The sequence below is a fragment of the Orcinus orca genome, chromosome 8 (genome assembly GCF_937001465.1).
Source record: "Orcinus orca chromosome 8, mOrcOrc1.1, whole genome shotgun sequence".
Taxonomy (NCBI): domain Eukaryota; kingdom Metazoa; phylum Chordata; class Mammalia; order Artiodactyla; family Delphinidae; genus Orcinus; species Orcinus orca.
The window spans coordinates 101,783,051-101,801,649 of record NC_064566.1 but is presented as its reverse complement, the minus strand read 5'-3'; the positions used below and the strand labels follow the sequence as shown (position 1 = coordinate 101,801,649).

Sequence of the window (18,599 nt, the reverse complement as noted above, 5' to 3'; positions counted from 1 at the left end):
CCCAGGGTCGTCCAGAATTAAGTGACAGAGCCCGGTGGAGGACCCGGATTTGTGGACTTGCACCCAAGTGCCTTCCCTCTGCTGTGCCCTGCTTCCCCGCCTGTCTCCTTTTCGGGGCACGGTTTAATCGGGACCAGACAGGCTGGCTGGCAGGCGGTTCATTCACATCGGTCGGGCTAACTGAAGAATGAAAGTTCCTTTCTCAGACCGCCAAAAAGCCCCATCCAGCAAGTCCACATCAAAGCTCCACTGCCTGCTCCTTAGCTGAGCGATGCTGCCTCCATCCGCCTAGACTGGGGCAACCTGGGCCAGTTTGGGGAGTATACACCCCCTCCCCATACACACTCCTGTGTGGATGTGATTAGTCTGCATGTGGTATCACAGGCTTCACGCAAGAATGTCAACCGCTCCTGTGTCTGCATGCGTGTGTGTGGAGTTTGGGGCGGGGGTATGAGTTTGGATTCTGGCTCGAGTTTAGGCACATTCAGTAACAGGCAGTGGCCCCAGTCCAGCTGGATCATATGTGCTGACAGCCACTTTCAATGGCCTGGACGGGGAACTGGACACTCCCATGCATACCCTTACGAGAAGCAGCTGGAGAAGCACCAGGAATCAGCAGAGCTGAGATCCCCGAACGTACTCACGCCTGTGACGCCTGTCGGAGTCAGCAAGGCCCCCCAGGACAAAGCCTGGGGGACGAAGCTGGCCAGTGTGGTGGAGAGGGGAGGGGGCTTGGGGCTGCAGCCCAATCTGCTTTCAGAATTCCCTGTCTCCCCTGGGGGGAGAGCAGCTAGCAAAAGTGTTCTGCCAGGCTTCTGCCCATCCATTGCAATGGGTCCTCTGTTGCTCCCAAATCTCTGCCCCTCTTTATCTGTCCTGTCCCAGCCTTGCTGTCTCAAAACCTCAAGGCCTCAACTCTTTCCAAGAAAGCCAGGAACACAGCTGTGAGTCCCTTTCCCTCTGGGGGAGGTCCAGCTCTCCCTCCTGGCTCCAGATGTAAAGGAACAGCTGTGAGAGTGGCAGGAAGCCCACTTGGCAGCTAAGCAGGGCCTGGGGAGATGAGGAACAAAGCAAGGGTAGAGACAGGCAAACAGCAGGGCTGTATCAATTCTAGAGACTGGGGGATGGCAAAAGCATTTCATCCCGTGGCTCCGCGACTGGCTGACAGGCCTCGCCAAGCCCTCAGACGCCCCCCATGCCCTGCCCATCCCAATTCTGCTGCCTGGGCCACTGGCAGGACTTTCTGTAAACTCCATTTTATGATTCCCACTTAATCTGAGAAGGGAAACTTGGCTTTCTTTGTGTGTCTCCACCCCTGTCCTCAAACACACACCTCCCAGAATGAGATTTTGGAAAAGAGGCTGGTGAGGGAGAGGAAGGGAGGTGGAAGAGGGTGCTGGCGCTCCACCCTGGCATCCTCCTGCCTCTCCCTACCTCTGGAAAGTAAAGCAGGATGCAGATGCCAGGCTCGGTGTCCAGCAGACAGGGCTGCTTGGAGCACCACTTGCTCGCCTGCTATGCCAGGGTGACAAAGCACGACTTGGCACCCACCAGGCACTGTACTCAGTAAATAATTATTTCCTGAATGACCCTGGCCCACTCTGGGTCTCAATGGGTCTTTAACAAGCCTGTCCACTGCCGGGAGAGGGACCCACTGCTGTGGCCCACTACGCATCCGTGTCTTCTTTACTCTGAAAGGACACAGGGTATCACAGCTGCTTCTGTTTTAGGAAAAATAGTTTAATAAGTCTGAAACCCCTTTTAGGTCCTCTCCTCCACAGAAGCCCTGTGCCAGTGCTCTTCCCATGCCCGCTGGGAGGGAGCAGCCCTTCTCTGGAGGGCACCACCTGCTCCGGGCACCGCCCGCTCCAGACGCCTCGCCCTCCTGGGAGGCCTGCTCTGGGTCTAGGCCGTAGTGGGTCCATCACTTTTGTGTAAAAAGTGAGCAGAACACTGTAATATGCCCCCTTTTCTGGATGCCATGGGGCCAGCCCACAGCATGTTCCTACCCCTTAATTAAATAGCCCGTTAAATAATCTCCCGGCGCTGGCAGAGAGGGGATGCCACAGCAGCAAGCCCCGTGCCTGGCCGGGCTCCTGCTGCCTCAGGGCCGCCACCCTGACTCGATCTGGCCTCCACCGGAGCCGCCAGGGACACAGCCTCGTCTCAGACCTGGCCTCCTCCTACCCACCACACAGGGGAGGGTGAGTCCAAGCTGGGACCAGGCACCCCCCATAGCCATGGATGGGGGCACTCAGCAGGGTGAGCAGACGGATGGGTACAGCTCCTGCCCAGTCAGAAGTACGTGAGGTTCTTGACGGCTCCGATTTCCAGCATCCGCTTGATGGCCAGGGCCTCTTGGGAGACATTGTGGCCTGACCACTGTGGAGACAGCCAAGGAAGCCAACTGAGGAACTCCCAGGCAGCTACCTGGCCCTCCCCGTAAGCCCACACCCCGGGAGCTCCGTTCCCCACGCCGGCTCTCGGAAGGAAGATAGAATACAGGGGACGCTGGCCTGGGAGTCCAGATGCCTTGGTTCCAGTTCTGACTCTCTGTGTGACCTCTCGGTGAGCTATCTCTGGGACCACCCTCACTCCCTCAGGATCCCCAGTTCACCAGCAGGGACCACTTACCACCATGGACTTGAGTGTGATATACTCATAGTAGTGAATGGACTGCTTTTTGTGGTGGGCGTCTGGGTAGCCAAAGCCAGCGATATGCACCAGGTCACAGAGGTGGAGGGCCAGGGTGATGGCCAACAGCCCTGTGGTGGGCTTCTGAGGGACAAAGCGTGGGGAAGGTAGGTATTAGAGGGAGCCCGCTCCTTTCAGCGCCTCTAGGCCTGCGTTCTGCAACAGAACCTTCTAGTATCATGGAAACGTTCTGCATCTGTGCTGTCCTGTGTGGCAGCCACGAGCCATACGGGGCTCATGCAGCTAAGGAACTGAACTTTTTATTTTATTCAATTTTAATGAAAATTTAAATTTAAATAGCCACATGTGGGGAATTCCCTGGTGGTCCAGTGGTCAGGACTCCGTGTTCTCACTGCCGACGGCTCGGGTATGATCCCTGGTCGATGAACGAAGATCCTGCAAGCCGTGCCTTGCAGCCACAAAACACACCAAAAAAGCCACACGTGGCTCGTGGCTACCATACCGCATACTATAGCTCAACACGTCTGGGGAGGGTTTGGGCCTTTGGGGATGATGATGGCAATCAAGATGACAAAAATGATAGTAATAATAACATCTACGATTTTCGGAGCACCTGCTATGTGCCAGACACTATGCTAAGTGTTTCACCCCATATGCCACCTCATCCAGTCCTCACAAAAACACTTTGAGGTACGTAGTATTATTAGCCCCATTTTCCAGATGGGGAACTGAGGCTTACAACCGTTAAACAAGTCACTCAAGGAGTGGAAAGGTTCTGCTCTCCGTCTTGGAGAAACTCACCTCTCCTGGAAGCCCTGAGGCTCTCACATTTCCGGGCTGTGTGCCCTTCATGAGGGTGGGCTCTCCCTCCTATAAAGTGGGGACAGCAGTACCTCCCCCACCCCCTACCGTATGGGCTGCTGTGAGGACCTCACTTTCTCCACCCCTGAGCCATCCACGGGGATGGGCCACCTGATATTCTAACCTCACAAACCTCCCTGCCTTCCTCAGCAGGGATGACCTGCCTTCCACTCCCCAGACCTTGTCAGATCCCCTAAGGCCAGGTGTTCCCCAGCTTCCCTTTCTGAGCTCTCCTATCTTTTCATGTCACTGCCTGCCCCAGCCTTCCATTTCAGCCCTGTTGCTTTTACCGCCAACTGTGTTATCTCATCCGGTTCAGACCTCTGCCAAACCACACATGCGTCACCTTCTAGCAAACTCTTCTCTTCCCGTGTATTCCTGTAACTGTTAAACATATTACCATCCACCTAGTTGTGCTGGAAACTGTCACAAATCTCTCAATTTCACCTTAAAAGAAATGCTGTAGCAGAAGAATTCTAAGATGAAGCCCAATGACCCCTTGCCCTTGAGAGTGTGTGTAACCTATGAATATGATGAGATATATTACATTGTATTATATTGCTTAATGTGGCACAGTAGACTGTAAAATAGATAGTCCTGGTGGGCTTGACCTAATCTCATGAGCTTTTATATCTGGGTCTAGAGATCAGCAGTGGAGGAAGTGCGAGGTGTGAAGCACAAGAGGGTTTATCACGCATTGCTGGCCTGAAGATGGAGGGGACCAGACAGCAAGGTATGCAGGCAGCTCTTACATGCTGAAGGTACCACCCCTAGGCTGAAAACCAGCCAGGAAATGGGGACCTCGGTCCTGCAACCACAAGGAACCAAATTCTTCCAACAACAAGAATGAACTTGGAAGCAAATTTCACCCCCCGAGCCTCCAGAAAAGAACGCAGCCCAGCTGCCAACTTGATTTCAGCCTTGTAGACCCTGCGCAGAGAACCCAGCCATGCCGTACTGGACATCTGACCTCCAAAACTATGAGCCAATACATGGGTGTTGTTTCAAGCCTCTAAACTGTGGTTATCTGTGAGGCAGTGACAGGAAACTCAAGTTCATCCCTTCCTCTCCCTCTTCCTCCTGCCAGGAGCTGGGTTCTGGTCCTAATCTCTGGCTTCCCTCTCTAGCCTTCACCCTCTGCCACCAGGGCCAGAAAACTCCTCTTTGCTGCCCCCCACCCAACTCCATGTGCACTAGAACTCAGTGCCAGGGGCGTTGTTTGGTCTTGCCAAATGAAATCCCTTTCCCCAATTCTCTGCTTGATGGGCCCCACGACCCCTTAGGGCCCAGCTCCAGTACCACCTCTTCCAGTGGCACCACCTCCAGACAGCCCCAAGCAGAGTTCCGCCCCTCCTCTGAGACCCCGCAGCACTCGGAACAACCCTCGATCGGAGCGCTTTGCCATTCCGGGCTGCATCCTGCATGTCTATTCCGCTAGACCGAGTCTCCTTAGGGCAGAGGGCACGTCTTATTCCCCGTGCGTGCAAACTTGGGGCCTGGCACTGAGCAGTCACAAAAGCAGGCATTCAACTTAGGAAGCTGGATCGTAGGAGATATTCAGTAAAGAAGAGAATCATGGGGAGCTCCCTGTTGGCCAAGTGGTTAGGATTCCGGTCTTTCACTGCCGTGGCCCAGGTTCGATCCCTGCCTGGTGAGGGAACTGAGATCCCGCAAGCCATGCAGCGCGGCCGAAGAAAAGAAAAGAAAGAATAAAATCGTTTATTCAAAACTTGGCAACCGTTTATCGAGCATTCACGGTGTGCCAACCTCCATGATAAGCACGTTACGTAATTATCTTTTTAAATTCTAGAATGGCTATAAAAGGTCAGTACTCCTATTTTCCCCACCCCACAGATAAGAAAACCAAGGCTCTGAGTGGCTGACTGGCCCAAGGCCATACAGCAGGTAGCACCGTGAGTCCTGTCTATGTCTGATCATTACTTCTTTTTTTTTTTTTTTTTTTTGCGGTACGCGGGCCTCTCAACTGTTGTGGCCTCTCCCGTCACGGAGCACAGGCTCTGGACGCGCAGGCTCAGCGGCCATGGCTCACGGGCCCAGCCGCTCCGCAGCATGTGGGATCCTCCCAGACCGGGGCACGAACCTGCGTCCCCTGCATCGGCAGGCGGACGCTCAACCACTGCGCCACCAGGGAAGCCCTGATCATTATTTCTGTCTCCTACCTCACACAGCCTCTTTGAGGGCTCAAAGATACGGTGGAAGTACCTGCTTGGGAAGCTACCCAGTGTGCCAAAACCCGCCAGCAGAAGACCACTAGGGAGGGCTGTGCGAGCCGAAACCAAAACCAGAACTTGTAAACTGCACCCTGACTTCCCAAACTGTCACACCTACCAAACCATGATATGCAGGACCAACTGCATTCTCACATTCTTTTAACTCCTTTAGACCAATATGCGCCAAGACTGGACCACAGATGAAGTGATCAAATGTAACCACAGGGCTCAGCCTGGGCTCCATATCCTAAACATAAGATTACTGACTGTTGGGACTGCCCTGGCGGCCATGGCTCACGGGCCCAGCCGCTCCGCGGCATGTGGGATCTTCCCGGACCGGGGCACGAACCCGCGTCCCCTGCATCAGCAGACGGACTCTCAACCACTGCGCCACCAGGGAAACCCAGGACTCCACGCTTTTACTGCCGGGGGTGCGTGTTCAATCCCTGGTCGGGGAACTAAAATCCCACAAGCCGTGCGGCCTGCGGCCCCCCCCACCCAAAAAAAAGAAGACTACTGACTGTCCCAGCAAATCCCCAGTGTACAGATTCTGATCAGCGCCTGCCAAAGGCATCCTCTTCTTCTAGCCCCCAAGCCCTAAACATACCCTTCCCTGACTCCCCATTTTGGAGATGCCCCAGAGCATCTCAAGAGTATGTGCCCTCCCTTGCTGTAAAAGCCAGAATACCTGCCTCTGATGACAGGTGTGCGCCTGGGGGCCGCGTGCTGCCGTCTCTGCTATTGTTTTCCCCTTGCCTGGGGTCCTCCCTGGCCTTCTGGAGCCTCTAGGAAGTCCCTCCTACTTCCCACAGAGAGCCCCAGCCCTCTGGCTTCCCGTCCGTCTGCAGCCCGTCGTCACCTGCTTAATCTTGTACGGCTGCTGTATCGGCAGGCTCAGCAGTTTGTCAGCTGCAATCTCCATGAAGAAGGGGTTGAGAATCCGAATCTGTTTGGGGTTGACGTCCCAGATGAGGGGAGGCTGTTTCCAGAAGCCCTTTCGCACCTAGGCGGGTGGGGGTGGGAGGGAGAGAGCCAGTGGGTTGAAACGGGGAGGGGGAGGGGCTTCTCCAGGGGACGGGGCCCCTGTGTTGACGGCACAGGCCCTCGGGAGCGCGGGGTGACGGGAGGGACGTGGAGGCCTACACCAGAGGTGGGAGAGGAGACCAGAAGAGAGGAGGAGGGAGAGAGGGGAGCGGGGCACCCCCCAGGGGAGGCCAGGTGCCATGGTGTGTAGAGTATGGGCTCCAACCATTGCCCGCTTCCAAGTATAGCCATGCAGGTAGAAGGGGCCAGCTGAACACGTGGCAAAAAATGGACAGTCGGACAGTTCAGCTGTCAACTGGATGGCAAAGAGACAGAGCGGACTTTCTGGAGTCCACCTAGAAGGACAGAGATCTCGACTGTTCTAACTGCCTCCACCTGGAGATGACTACCAACTGGTCCCTCTGCTGCCAAGCTTCTCACCGGCAAACATATTTTGGCAGTTCTTCTATACCAAGCAGCCTCGAGCTTAGGGTGCCCTTCGCTGCTGCTGTCTGACCCCTGCAGTAGAGCACTGAGCTCACACCTTCCCCTTACTGGCTCCTGAGGCCCGTGGGGCACACGTGATGGAGCGGCAGGGCCTGACCAGGGCGGCGCCCCCATCCCCAGGCTGCGACCTCACCCCCGCCAGTCTCTCCGCTTACGCGCTTCTTATCACTCAAGATGCTCTCAATCCAGTGGAAGTCCATGGCCTTGAAAGCTACCATGACAAGGAGCGTGTCAGGGTTGTCCTCCACTTTGGGATTGAAGTGGGCGGATTCAGGGTAGAAGAGACGCATGGTGGTCTTGGAGCCCACATCATTCTCGTAGCCAGCCACCGGTGCGCTGTTTAACCTGGGAGGCAGGGAGGAGGATGCCCGTCACTTAGAATCCCACTGGGTCTGTTTACCGTCGCCCCCAAACAGAAGAGGGAAGGGCGCTCATACAGACCTGATGACCACGTCGTACTTGTTGATGGCCTCTCCCAGCGAGCTGTTGCGCAGCCGATGCCCGTTCCCCACCACCACGCAGCGGCGGCACTTGAGGCTGCCCCGGGAACAGGGTGGTAAGACCCAGAAGGAGCCCCTGCTCCTGCCCCGGTCTGCCCAGGCCCCCTCAGCCCCTCAGCCCCTGGCCCCCACGGACCAGGCCTCTCCAAGGAGTCCTGCTTCTGGTCATGCCGAGCCTGCAGCCCTGGGCTTTCAAGGGGGAGGAAACTGAACAGAGCACGGAAGAGAGAGAGGAGGAGGGAAGGTGCCTGGGGAGTACCAAGAAGAAAACCCCACTTCGGAGCCCCCGACTGCTGCCCAGGCCTGCCTGTCACCACGGCAATACCCTCAGCAGCTTCTGCCCACTCCAGCAGCCTGGCACCCAGGTTCAGCCGCCGTGGGGACTGGCACGCCCGCCTCCCCTGGAGACAGGCAGCCTGGTACCCAGGCTCAGCCGCCGTGGGGACTGGCACGCCCGCCTCCCCTGGAGACAGGCAGGCTCACTGGGAGGTGCCGGACCATGACGGTTTCACACTGGGGCAGGAGGGAGGGTCTCCTCACCTCTGGATGCTCTCTGGAACGGAGTAGCTGGTGACGGCCAGCACCCGGAGCAGTAGGTCTTCTACAAAAGAGCCGCAACGAAGGGGCTGATCTCCAAAGGCTGTCAACCCTCCCTGCCCTGCCCCCAGGATCTAGGCCTGGCTGAGAACCTGGGCGCTGGGACCACGGACAGCAGGAAACGGGAAGCTGTGCGGCCAAGGCGAGGCCACCGTGCCCACCTGACCAGGCGGATACTTACCACTCCCCTTGGTCCCGTAGGGCAGCTCGTAGGCAGATGGCGTCTTGACCCAGAAATAATCCTTAAGCTGCAGAAAGATGGGCTGTTCTCGGGAGTAGCTGTGCCGAGGTGAAGGCAGGGTGGGGATGAGAAAGAGATTCATCTTCATGCCAGAAACTGGGTCAGACCCCTGACTCACATTACGTATACACACCGAGGCCTCTCCCTCCCTCACAGGCTGCCCCTGGCCCACGTCCACCAGCACGGTTCCCTCCATCTAGCCGGCACCCAGGCCCACCCCGCATCCTCACATACTTGCCAAAGAGCTTGGAGGCCATCCTCTCCGCCTCACCCTGGAGGCATGGCTCCTTCTTCCCTGGGATGGGAAAATAAAAGCTGGAGACAGAAAAGGAGAGAGGCAGGCGCTCCAGTCAGACCTCCCGGGCCCGGGGGCCAGCTTTCCAGGCAGCCTCCACCTCCTCCCAGGGCACGCCGGCCCCAAGGCCCCGGAGAGCGACTCTCCGGCTGCACCGGTGTCAGCCCAAGTCCCACTTTGAAACCAAATCATTGCAAAGCCAGTTCTTTGTTCTCCTGAACTCCCTGGGTGAGGACCCCGGGGAGTCATCCCAGGTCCTACCCCCCAAAACCCACCAACTCCCCTCACAGAGGATCCTGGGCTAGTAGTGTATGGGAGAGGTCATGCCCTGGCTCTCTGAACCCTCCTGTCCCCCCACTAGGTCCCCACCTCATGACGCTCCATCCCTGAGCCCGGTTCCCAAGAAGAACCCACGGAAGGACATGAAAGGTGGACTCACAGCTCAATGTACCTGTCTTCTCGGGAGATGGAGTACCATACCATGACGACCAGGACCAGAGCCAGCGTGGCCAGGAGTTTCCAGCCTGCAGGGCGAACGCACGGAAGAGCTGGAAGCAGAAACAGGGAGGCACAGCCCCAGGCCACCTTCTCAGCTGCCTCAGCTGGGGCCCCTGCAAGGCCGGCTCACAGCAGGCCCTCGCCTGGCCCTAGTTCTCTGGCTCAGGGCTTGGACCCAAGTGTCTCTGCCGTCCTTCAGGATGAAGACAGGGGCCCCTGGCTCCGTGTCGGTCCCTCCCCAACCCCTTGCTTCTGGGGAGCCCACCCCGCAGGGTGGGGAGCTCCTGGGGAATACTCACGGGACTTGCTGATCATGTTTCTCAGGTGCCAGGGTTCCTGGGGAGAGCTGTCATCCCGGCTGCCTCGGGCCACCTAGGAGGCAGGAGTCACAGGTGTCTGGTCAGCACCACGAACACTGTCGCCTAGACCCTGGAGCAGGGCACACCCACAGCCTGCCTCTTACCGCCTCCAGAAAGCACCAAGCTGCTTCCAGGGCGGCCATCCAGGGAGTGGCCCTCCTCACCCTGGGCATCTCCCTAACCCCTCAAAGGCAGCATCAGCGGTCCAGGCGGGGCCTACGCCCCACAGAGGGAAACCAAGTCCCACCCTTCACGAATTCCGTCCCAGGCCAGACCAGCCTACCACAGCCTCCCCGGCATGGTTCCCCCCACTGTGTCCTATCCCTCACTTGGACCTCGGAAGGGTCAGCTCCAGGAAACAGATGTACCTCCACCCATTTTCTACATGAAAGTTAAGCTAACTGTACAAGGGCGTGATTCACATTGTACACAACTGAAGTTTATCTTTTCTCCACATCCAAGGCATTCCCTTGGTTCTGGCCACCGTCCACGCCTCCATCATCAATCTCTCACCATTCCACCTGAACAGATCTGCTCGGGCCAGGCCCTGGGGTGACGGTGGGACCATCAGATGGTCCACAAGTTCTCTTGCAGCCCTTCTAGACTCTGTCTGAGTCCGAACAGTGTCCGAGCCCTCACCACCAGGTCCATGGGGGAAACTCAACGGAGGCAGGCTGTTTGAATAGGAGCACGGAGAGTGAGAAGGGTCTGGTTGGTCAGAGGAGAGAAAGGAGACCCTTTCAGGTAAGGGCAGAGGCTGGCAAGGTGAGGACAGGGCTGTGGGAGGGGTGAGTTGCTACATGCACATCAACAGCGAGGTCCCTCCAGTCGCAAAGCCAGCCAAGGGCCATGCTTCTGAGTCATCGGGAAGAAATTTCTGCAGCTTTCACAGCCACACAGAGAGGCACGGGACGCGCGCAGAGCGCCAGTTTCTTCTCTCCATGACATCCTCCCCAAGGATCTGGGTTGTAGGAATCAGATGGGCCACATGCTAAACACAGATTCCAGGGCCCTTTCCGGGGATAGCTTCAGCCAGCTGGGGTGGGACCTGGGATGGGCATTTTCACAAGCTGCCCACGTGGTTCTTTTGAAGGATCAGGAAAGGGAGGGAAGCCCTAGTGTTTGTGCTCTTTTGGGGAGAAATGAAAAATCTCAAATTATTTCTCAATGGTGGGGGACCGCATCTGGACGAGGTCTGGTTTTGGTTAGAAATCATAAATCGATTATCCTCCATAACACTGTCCTGTTATGGAATCGATGCTCTGCTCCCAGGGGCACTCCCCAGGCTCCACCCTGAGTCCGCAAATACCCAAGAATGAGAGTGTTGAGGGAGAGAGAAAGCCGGGTGGGGGAAAGGGATAGGGGTGGGGACCAGAGCCAGATGTTTTCAGCAGGGTCAGGAGGGCCCATCTCTGAATCCCAGTGGGGATGGGGGCTGGTCCTGTCCAGTAAAGAAGAGCTCTAGGGTTGTAATCAGCAGACCCCAGTGAAAGTCAAGACCTACTGCTTTTCCGAGGGTGGCCTGCCTCCCCGACCTACCCACAACTGCCAAGTCATGCCCTACCACGTTATCCCCTTCACACGCTTCTCCCGATCTGTAATTCGTTTAGTTACTTGCCCTCTGTCTGTCTCCCCCACTGCACATAAGCCCTGTGAGGGTAGGAATCGGGTCTGTCTTATTCCCAGCTTGAGCCCCAGCACGTAGCACACTGCCTGACACACAGCCAGCGCTCAGCAAGTATTGAATGAATAACGTGTTGCGTTATCTTGGGGGAGTCACTTTTCCCTCTCTGACCCTCAGTTACTTCAGCTGTAAAACTGGGAATTTGGCCTAAGAAATGCTTGTGACTCAAATATATTTATCAGATCTGCAGCCTGAGCCTCACCAGGGACCTTATTAGAAATGTATAATCCCGGGCCCCTCCAGAGGCACAAATCAGAAACTGCGTTTGCGTAAGATCCCCTGATGACTCACACGCACATTCAAGCTTGAGATGCGCTTATCAAGATGGATGTCCTTGACCCTGGCTGAATGGGAGGATTGCAGTATCTGGGTCCCATAACTGGAAATTCTGACTTAAGTGGTCTGGCCTGGCACTGGAATGTATTCAAGCACCCAGGGGCGATTCTAACCCAGCCAAGGTTGAGAACCACTGGTCCGGATAATGGCGAAAGCACGGTTCTCAATCTTTGATGTGTACGTTCTGATTCAGTGGGTGTCGTGGGTCCAACATTCTAACCGGCTCCCAGGTGGTGCTCTGCTGCTAGGCTGGCACCGCACTGAGAGTTGCAAAGCTCTAAACAAGATCCTTCAGGCTCTCACATTCTTTACATTATGAACTGCAGCCTCTCCCACCCCCCGTGCTCTCAGTCCTTTCTGATCAGGATTCAGTTCAGCGTACTCCATCTCCCCGTAACAGCAGGTCACAGCACTCGGGGCACAAGGCAATCACCTGAGAAGCTGAGGCATTTACTGACATCTAGACCCCACTTTCCAAGTCTTATTTAATTGGTTGGGCATGGGGCCCAGGCATTGGCCAGTAAAAAACCAACCAAACAAAAAAAGCTCACCTTTCTGGTGATTCTAACATGCAGCCAAAATGGAGAACGCTACAGAGAGTGTGTTGTGCAGTAACTGAAGGTCAAGGACTCAGCTGTCCTCAGTGAAGGAGGACTTTGGTGGTCGGAGGTGATGGGTCCTGAACAAGACAACTACTCTTCTTTGACCTCTTCCCCAGTAAAGTTCTGCAATTTCCTCCTAAACTGTGCTGGTCTTATGCTAAGCAGACTGGCTAGTCCTGGGGTCTGCTCTGAGAGACCCCCAGGGATGTCATCCACCCACCCACCCCCTCCCTTTGCTGGCCAAGCCAAGAGGATGGCTCAGCCCCCAGGATTCCAGGGGCGCGGGCTTCTTGGGCTGCCTGCTGCCTCTGGACAACAGGGAGCCTTCTCCCAGCAGCCGTTCCCCCCCCCCCCCCCCCCGCCGGGGACAAAAGGACAGAAGAAAAGTCACAGCAGGGTACCTGGGCAGGAGAACAGAAATCTCGTCCACTCATGTCCAAGGTGCAGCAACCTCTGCCTGCCACCAGCTGCCCAGGAGACTGGCTCACCCGACCCGCTAGGTAAAGCTGACCCCAAGGCGGGAAGGCTGTGCGCCCTCCCGGTGCTCTGCTAAGAACCACAGCGTCCCCCGCTGCAGCGAGGCTGCTGAGCCCTGCCACGGAGTCGCCAAAGGGCAGAACTGGAGGACGCGGTGAAGAACAGAAGCCTCCTGCTGCCTGGCGCTCAAAGCCTCACACAGCAAGTACTCAGTGGGTACCCGCTGTACCAAGATGAACAGAACTGGACGTCACCCATGGACATGGCATGACGCCAGGCCCCTCCAAGCCCTTGGGCCCATCAGAGGGCTGTGGCTTAATGTTCCTGAGAAGGGGGATGGGAAAACCAGTGGGGCAGAAGCCGTAATCCATGTCACTGTCCCTCAGTCCTGTGGGGAAAACCCGGAGCTGCCTGCCTGCCACCTCTAGACTCACCTGCCACTCCTGGCCCACCCGGATACTGGGTTGGGTCCCCGCCCACCTTTCCAGCATTGCTCCCAACCAGTGATCCCCCTCGGCCTTGCTGCTTCCACCTCTCCCCCTTCCTCCGCTCCCTTTGACTCAGAAACATAGTCAAGTCTCCCTGTGCCTAAAACAAAACAACCCCCCTCTCTGCTTCTGTCTCCTCCTCAAGCTACCTCTGCATCTCCATCTCGAGCTCCAGTGGTCAGACTCCTTAATCTGTGCTACATGCTCGCTTCCCACTCGACCCTCTGCCCTACTCCACCCCTGATCCTTGTCTGAGCTGAAATCACTCTTGCCAAAGCCTTCAGTGGCCTCCTAACGGTCAAACCTGAAAAAGATCTATTCTCGCTCTTCCCCGTACTCTGAAGCCTTTGCTACGAACAGGCCGATGCTTCCAGGTCAAGACTCTCTCCAGGTTTCCTCCAAACTGGCTCCACCTCCTTTAAGTGCTGGCATTCTCCAGGGAGCTGCCCTTGACCCTCTGCTCTTCCTCTACTTGTTTACACAGGCCAGGTTCATTCATTTTCAGAGGCTTAACTACTACTCAGACCCTGATGATTCAAGCTCTTTTTCAGCTCTGTAATTTCTCTCCTAGATCCTGTCCTAACATTTCTAGTTTTCTATGGCTCATCCTCCCTGGAGGATCTTAAACTAGTCACCCGTAACACGTCCACAACTGGACCCGCGTCTCCCCGCTCCCCCCCACCCCACCTTCTCATCAGCTCATCCGCCCAACATCTCCTTCGCCTTCGCACCATCCCTACGAAACACTACCCATTCTACCCCCAGTTCCTCGTTCCAGCAAATGTTTGCTGAACTCCCACTAAACGCTCGCCATTATAGGAGGCACTGGGATGTAAAACTTGATAAAGTTCAGCGCAGCGTGAGGGCCACATAGTCTAGAGCCTCAGAAGTACTTCGGAAAGCAGGCTGCATCTCCTCTTCTTGAGCCACAGGTTGATTCCAGATCTCACCCCAATTTATCTGCTTCCTAACTGGTCTCTTCACCACAAGTCTTTCCTCACTCAAGCCTCTTCCTCAGAACTGCCAACACAGTATCTTTTTCAGAAACGGTTTGGATCAAACCACCCTCCTGCTCCAATCACTCCCCATTCCTTCAATGAAAAACCAAAGCTTTTTAGAGGCAACCAGGGCACTTCAGTCCCAGGCCCCAAGGCCTGCGTGTGCATCTCGGAGCTCCTGCCACGTGCGCTGCAGGTGCCGTCTTCTTCCACAACCCCACCTCTGCACGGGCTTTCCTCCAGCAGGGAGACCCTACGCAGCCCCCGTTAGCCTCAACAATCTCACTCCTTCTGCAGCACCGGCCCCTCCTCTACGAAGTGTTTTCTGACATTTCTAAGCAATGTTTTTCTTTCCACAAAAAATTGTTTATATCTTGATTTTCACACTTAATAGGTAGTAAACCTTTTGTATTATATAATTACTATTTTCATGGCTTGCCCACTATCCTCTGACCTCTGAAATTGGAGGCTTGTTTATACCAAGAGTCTACCAGAGCACCTAGAGAAGATGCTTTATCACATAATATAATTTTATATCACATTATTATGTGTTTTCGTATCTTGCCCATGAGACTATGACCTCTGTGGTCCAGGCCTGCATTATATCTTCAGACTCTATTACAGTGCCTAGAACGTAGCAGATGTTTTATAAGAATCTGACACACGAGTAATAAGATGAGACTAAAAATGTATTACATCCCTGACTGATCCTGACATGTATTGTGCACTTACTGTGTGCAACACCAGGGGGGTGCCAACCTCATTGCCATTGCTCTGGGGACCAGGTGAGTCATCACTGTGGAGGCTATCCTGTGCACCACTGGGTGGTTACCAGCACCGTGACCGCTGCCCACTAGAGGCCAGTATGACCCCCACTCTCCAGTTCTGACAACCAAATGTCGCCAGACATTACCACGTATCGAGAGCTGCTCTGCCAGGTACTCTTAAGGGCTTTCCAAGTATGATCTCAACCCTGTGAGTTAAACACTATTATTACCTCCATTGTGGAGACAGGGAAGCGAGGTGCAAAAAGAGTCAGCAACTTGCCCAGGGTCGCCGAGCCGGTGAGGAGCTTAGCTCCAGAGGCGCGTTCCTAACTCCTGCCCTCCGCCGCCCCTAAACCATCCTGTGACGACGCCAAGATCCTCAGAGGGCCCACCTGCAGCCCTCTGGAGCAACAGGAGGAAGCTGCCCGCCGTCACATCAAAGTCCTTCAGAGGCTTCTGACAGCTGAGAGGAGCCTCCTGCTCGCCTTCCCAGGCGAGTCGCCTGGCCCCCTGGAAGCCCTCCAGCATGTCTTCAAAGCCCGCAGCTGTATTCATGGGATCACCAATGCCCTCCATCTGGACACCAGACTTCCACAAATGCTGGCAAAGACCGCGTTCACTTTCTCACGGCCATGCCGCTTCACTGGCAGGGAACCAACACCCCTCAGCTGGTAAGCCAGGTCTCCTGCGCCCTGATCTCGTGTGGCTACCCTCTGGAACCAAAGAGCAGGACTGTGCTACTACAGCTGCTTGCAAACGTCTCATCTCGGGAGTCGCCTGCCATGTTTCCAGCCTGTTGAGGTGTGTGAATCTCGACAGTGCCAGCTAACCCACAGCGATTCCTCTCAGCTTAGAGTCCTCTGCCGTTATTCCAGGGGGCCTTGAGCTGGACGCTGACCTTAATGTAACTAATACAACTGCGAGGTGAGGCAAGGTGAGGACACAGGCCACTGGAGTCGCACTGTGTTATGATCAGCCCCTCTTGGGTGTCGTCAACTAACCACGATTCTCCAGAATGGATCACCCGTATCACCTCTCCTCAGCTCAGAAACCCTCCATGGCGCCCATCCACTCAGAAAGAAAGGCCAAGCCCCTGCTCTGACCTGTAAGAATGCACGTGATCTCCCCACCAGCACTTCTCTGCTCTCCTTCCCCACTTCCCTCATTTAGTCTGCTCTACTCAGACGGGCCTCATTGTTCTTGACTGGGCTCGGCCCACTCCCTCCTCTCTGGCTGTTCCTTCAGCCTGGAACGCTTTTCCCCTAGACACAGGCTTGGTATCTACCCACTCAGTTCTCCACTCATCTTCTCCACCTCTGGTCAAAAATCCCCCCTACACCTCACATTTCAGATCCCTCTCCCTGGCTTGCGAAAAACTTCGGCTGTCGTTTTGTTCGATGCTGTATCACCAATGTCTAGAACAGTGACTGGTACACAGCAGGCTCTCGACACAAGTTTGTTGAATTAACTTACTCATCGGGAACTACACCGCCACAGAGCAGGCAGAGCAAGAGGGGAAGAGGCGGTACCAATAGGTCAGATACCCACTCCAGCCCCTCTGGCCTGGCCGCTGGCTAGACACAGCCTGAACAGCACAGCGTGACCCGCAGCCCCAGTAGGGAGGGAGCTGGTCTTGGCCCGGGGCTCTTGTGAAGCGGCAGAGGGCAGAGTAACTGACCAACTGCCTCAAGGCCCCCCAGTGGGCAGATGGGGCATCTCTCCAGCCATCTAAGCTTGGAGGAAAGGGGCTGCAGAGGCTTCCACCTGCAGGGCAGGAAGGCTCTCTGCTCCCCACCTTGGGGGTCCACAGGATACCCTCCACCCCCAGCAGGTGTCTCCAACAGCCCAGGCCTGCAGCCTCCTGCAGAGAAACACTGTATTCTCCACTTCAGCAGCTACCAGTCACAAGACACCACAAAGAACCACGTGAAGATCATACTTCTGGAGTTGGCCAGGGTGGGGCTCGAGCTTTGAATTCCACTCGCTGGGTAAAAGAGCTTAAGTGTAGTGACGGCGTGGGGAGTCAACAGTACAGGTTCATGCCCACAATAAATTAAGAAAAACTCCGGTGTGGCCGTCAACCTGCTGCGCCAGGCTCCCGGGCACGATTCCCTCCTCCTATCTCCCAGCCAGGGGCCAGTGAATCTAGCCCCAAGAAGCCAAAGCTGAAGGCCCTACAGGAACTGGGGCTTGAAACCACCAGTACGGCCAGTCCCCTCCCTCCCTCCGGCCTCCAGATGCCCCTTCTGAAGATGGTGGACTGCACCTGCCCCGCCGCGCCCCAGCCGGTGAGGTGGCCGCAGCCTCACGTGGCCGTGGAGGACTTGCATTGCGGCTAGTCAGCGCTGAGGAACGCTGTCTGCGGGGCCCATACTCGGGATTCCAAAGACTCACTACAAAACAGAGTAAGTAAACTATCCCCTTAAAAATTACTTACATTGAGGCGGCAGCCATCATTGAAAAAACACTTTTTCAGGCTGTTTTGTGACCAGAAAGCACAGCACTAAGGACTGAACCGTACATGGAGCAGAACTGGGTGGCCACTGAACTGAAGAGGTCCCGGGTGACCCCCGAGGCCTCACCACACTTCCTAAACACACCCTCCCCTCCCCAAAGATAAGAATCTCAGCTCACATGCCCCCATCTGCACCCCAACCCCGTTTGAGGATGGAGGACGAGGCAAGGTTAGTGCCAGGAGTTTCACATCTGAGTCCTTGTCAGGGGGGTCGATTACAGTATAAATGTTGGGGGGATCTGCAATCATCGTTGGGACCCAAGCACAGGCTGCTCTCCCCAGCCACCCCTCAAGGATCCTGGCACTCACGCTTCCATGCTTCCTCTTGGCACCGGGTCCCAGATTACCCAACCACTCCCTCAGTCTGTCCCACCCGGTCGCCCTGTTTCATTTCCTCTGTAGCAGGAACACCACAGTGTCTCCCGTACTCACAAGATCATAGGACCCAAGAAAGCAGGGACTTCTTGTGGCCCACAGTATCTCCAGCACCAAATGAAACACCTGATGTGTGGTAGGTAACTGACGAATACTGAAATGAACAGATGTCTAAATGAATGAGCAAATTAGCAGAACAAGTGTGAACAGAAGGTTTCGCCAAGTTAAAAATTTCCACACCCTTACTTTGCCACGACCTGGTCAAACAAGGGGCCAGGGGCTTGTCAGAGGTCAGCCCAGGACCTGGCAGACCCAACCGGTGCCACATTTGTTGCCAAAGGCACATTGCTATGCTCACAAACACACCCTTATACCAGAAGGTGTTGTTTCTACAGAACTGGCGAGGGTTAACCTTTGACTCCCTTTAATCACTACCAGCTCCAAGGTTGCTGGACAACACTGCGAGCTGATGTCCGTATACTCTGTGGAGTCCAAGGAGAGCTAGGTCTGGAGACACCCTATTACCCAGGAAACCTCCTTTCCTCCTTACTCGCTCAAGAGGGCCAGCCTGGGCTAAAACCCCAGCCAGC

At 55.7% G+C, this 18,599-nt stretch overlaps 1 protein-coding gene across 11 annotated transcripts in view; it reads right to left on the bottom strand.

Moving 5' to 3' along the window:
- Positions 1–1,719: 1,719 nt before the first annotated feature.
- Positions 1,720–18,599, bottom strand: part of ST3GAL4 (ST3 beta-galactoside alpha-2,3-sialyltransferase 4) — a 73,951-nt gene continuing 57,071 nt past the window's right edge. For 5 of the 11 annotated variants that reach the window (XM_033406958.2, XM_033406963.2, XM_033406962.2 and 2 more), the window contains 10 exons: positions 9,708–9,780; positions 9,350–9,434; positions 8,850–8,930; positions 8,556–8,653; positions 8,318–8,378; positions 7,719–7,814; positions 7,433–7,622; positions 6,607–6,750; positions 2,635–2,778; positions 1,720–2,382 (listed from right to left, as the gene is read on the bottom strand). In XM_033406958.2, the coding sequence (XP_033262849.1) occupies positions 2,296–2,382; positions 2,635–2,778; positions 6,607–6,750; positions 7,433–7,622; positions 7,719–7,814; positions 8,318–8,378; positions 8,556–8,653; positions 8,850–8,930; positions 9,350–9,434; positions 9,708–9,780 (1,059 nt within the window). In that variant the 3' untranslated portion in view covers positions 1,720–2,295. Of the gene's footprint in view, positions 2,383–2,634; positions 2,779–6,606; positions 6,751–7,432; positions 7,623–7,718; positions 7,815–8,317; positions 8,379–8,555; positions 8,654–8,849; positions 8,931–9,349; positions 9,459–9,707; positions 9,781–18,599 lie in introns of all 11 variants that reach the window. The other 6 variants (XM_033406956.2, XM_049712834.1, XM_033406961.2 and 3 more) reach the window with 3 other exon arrangements.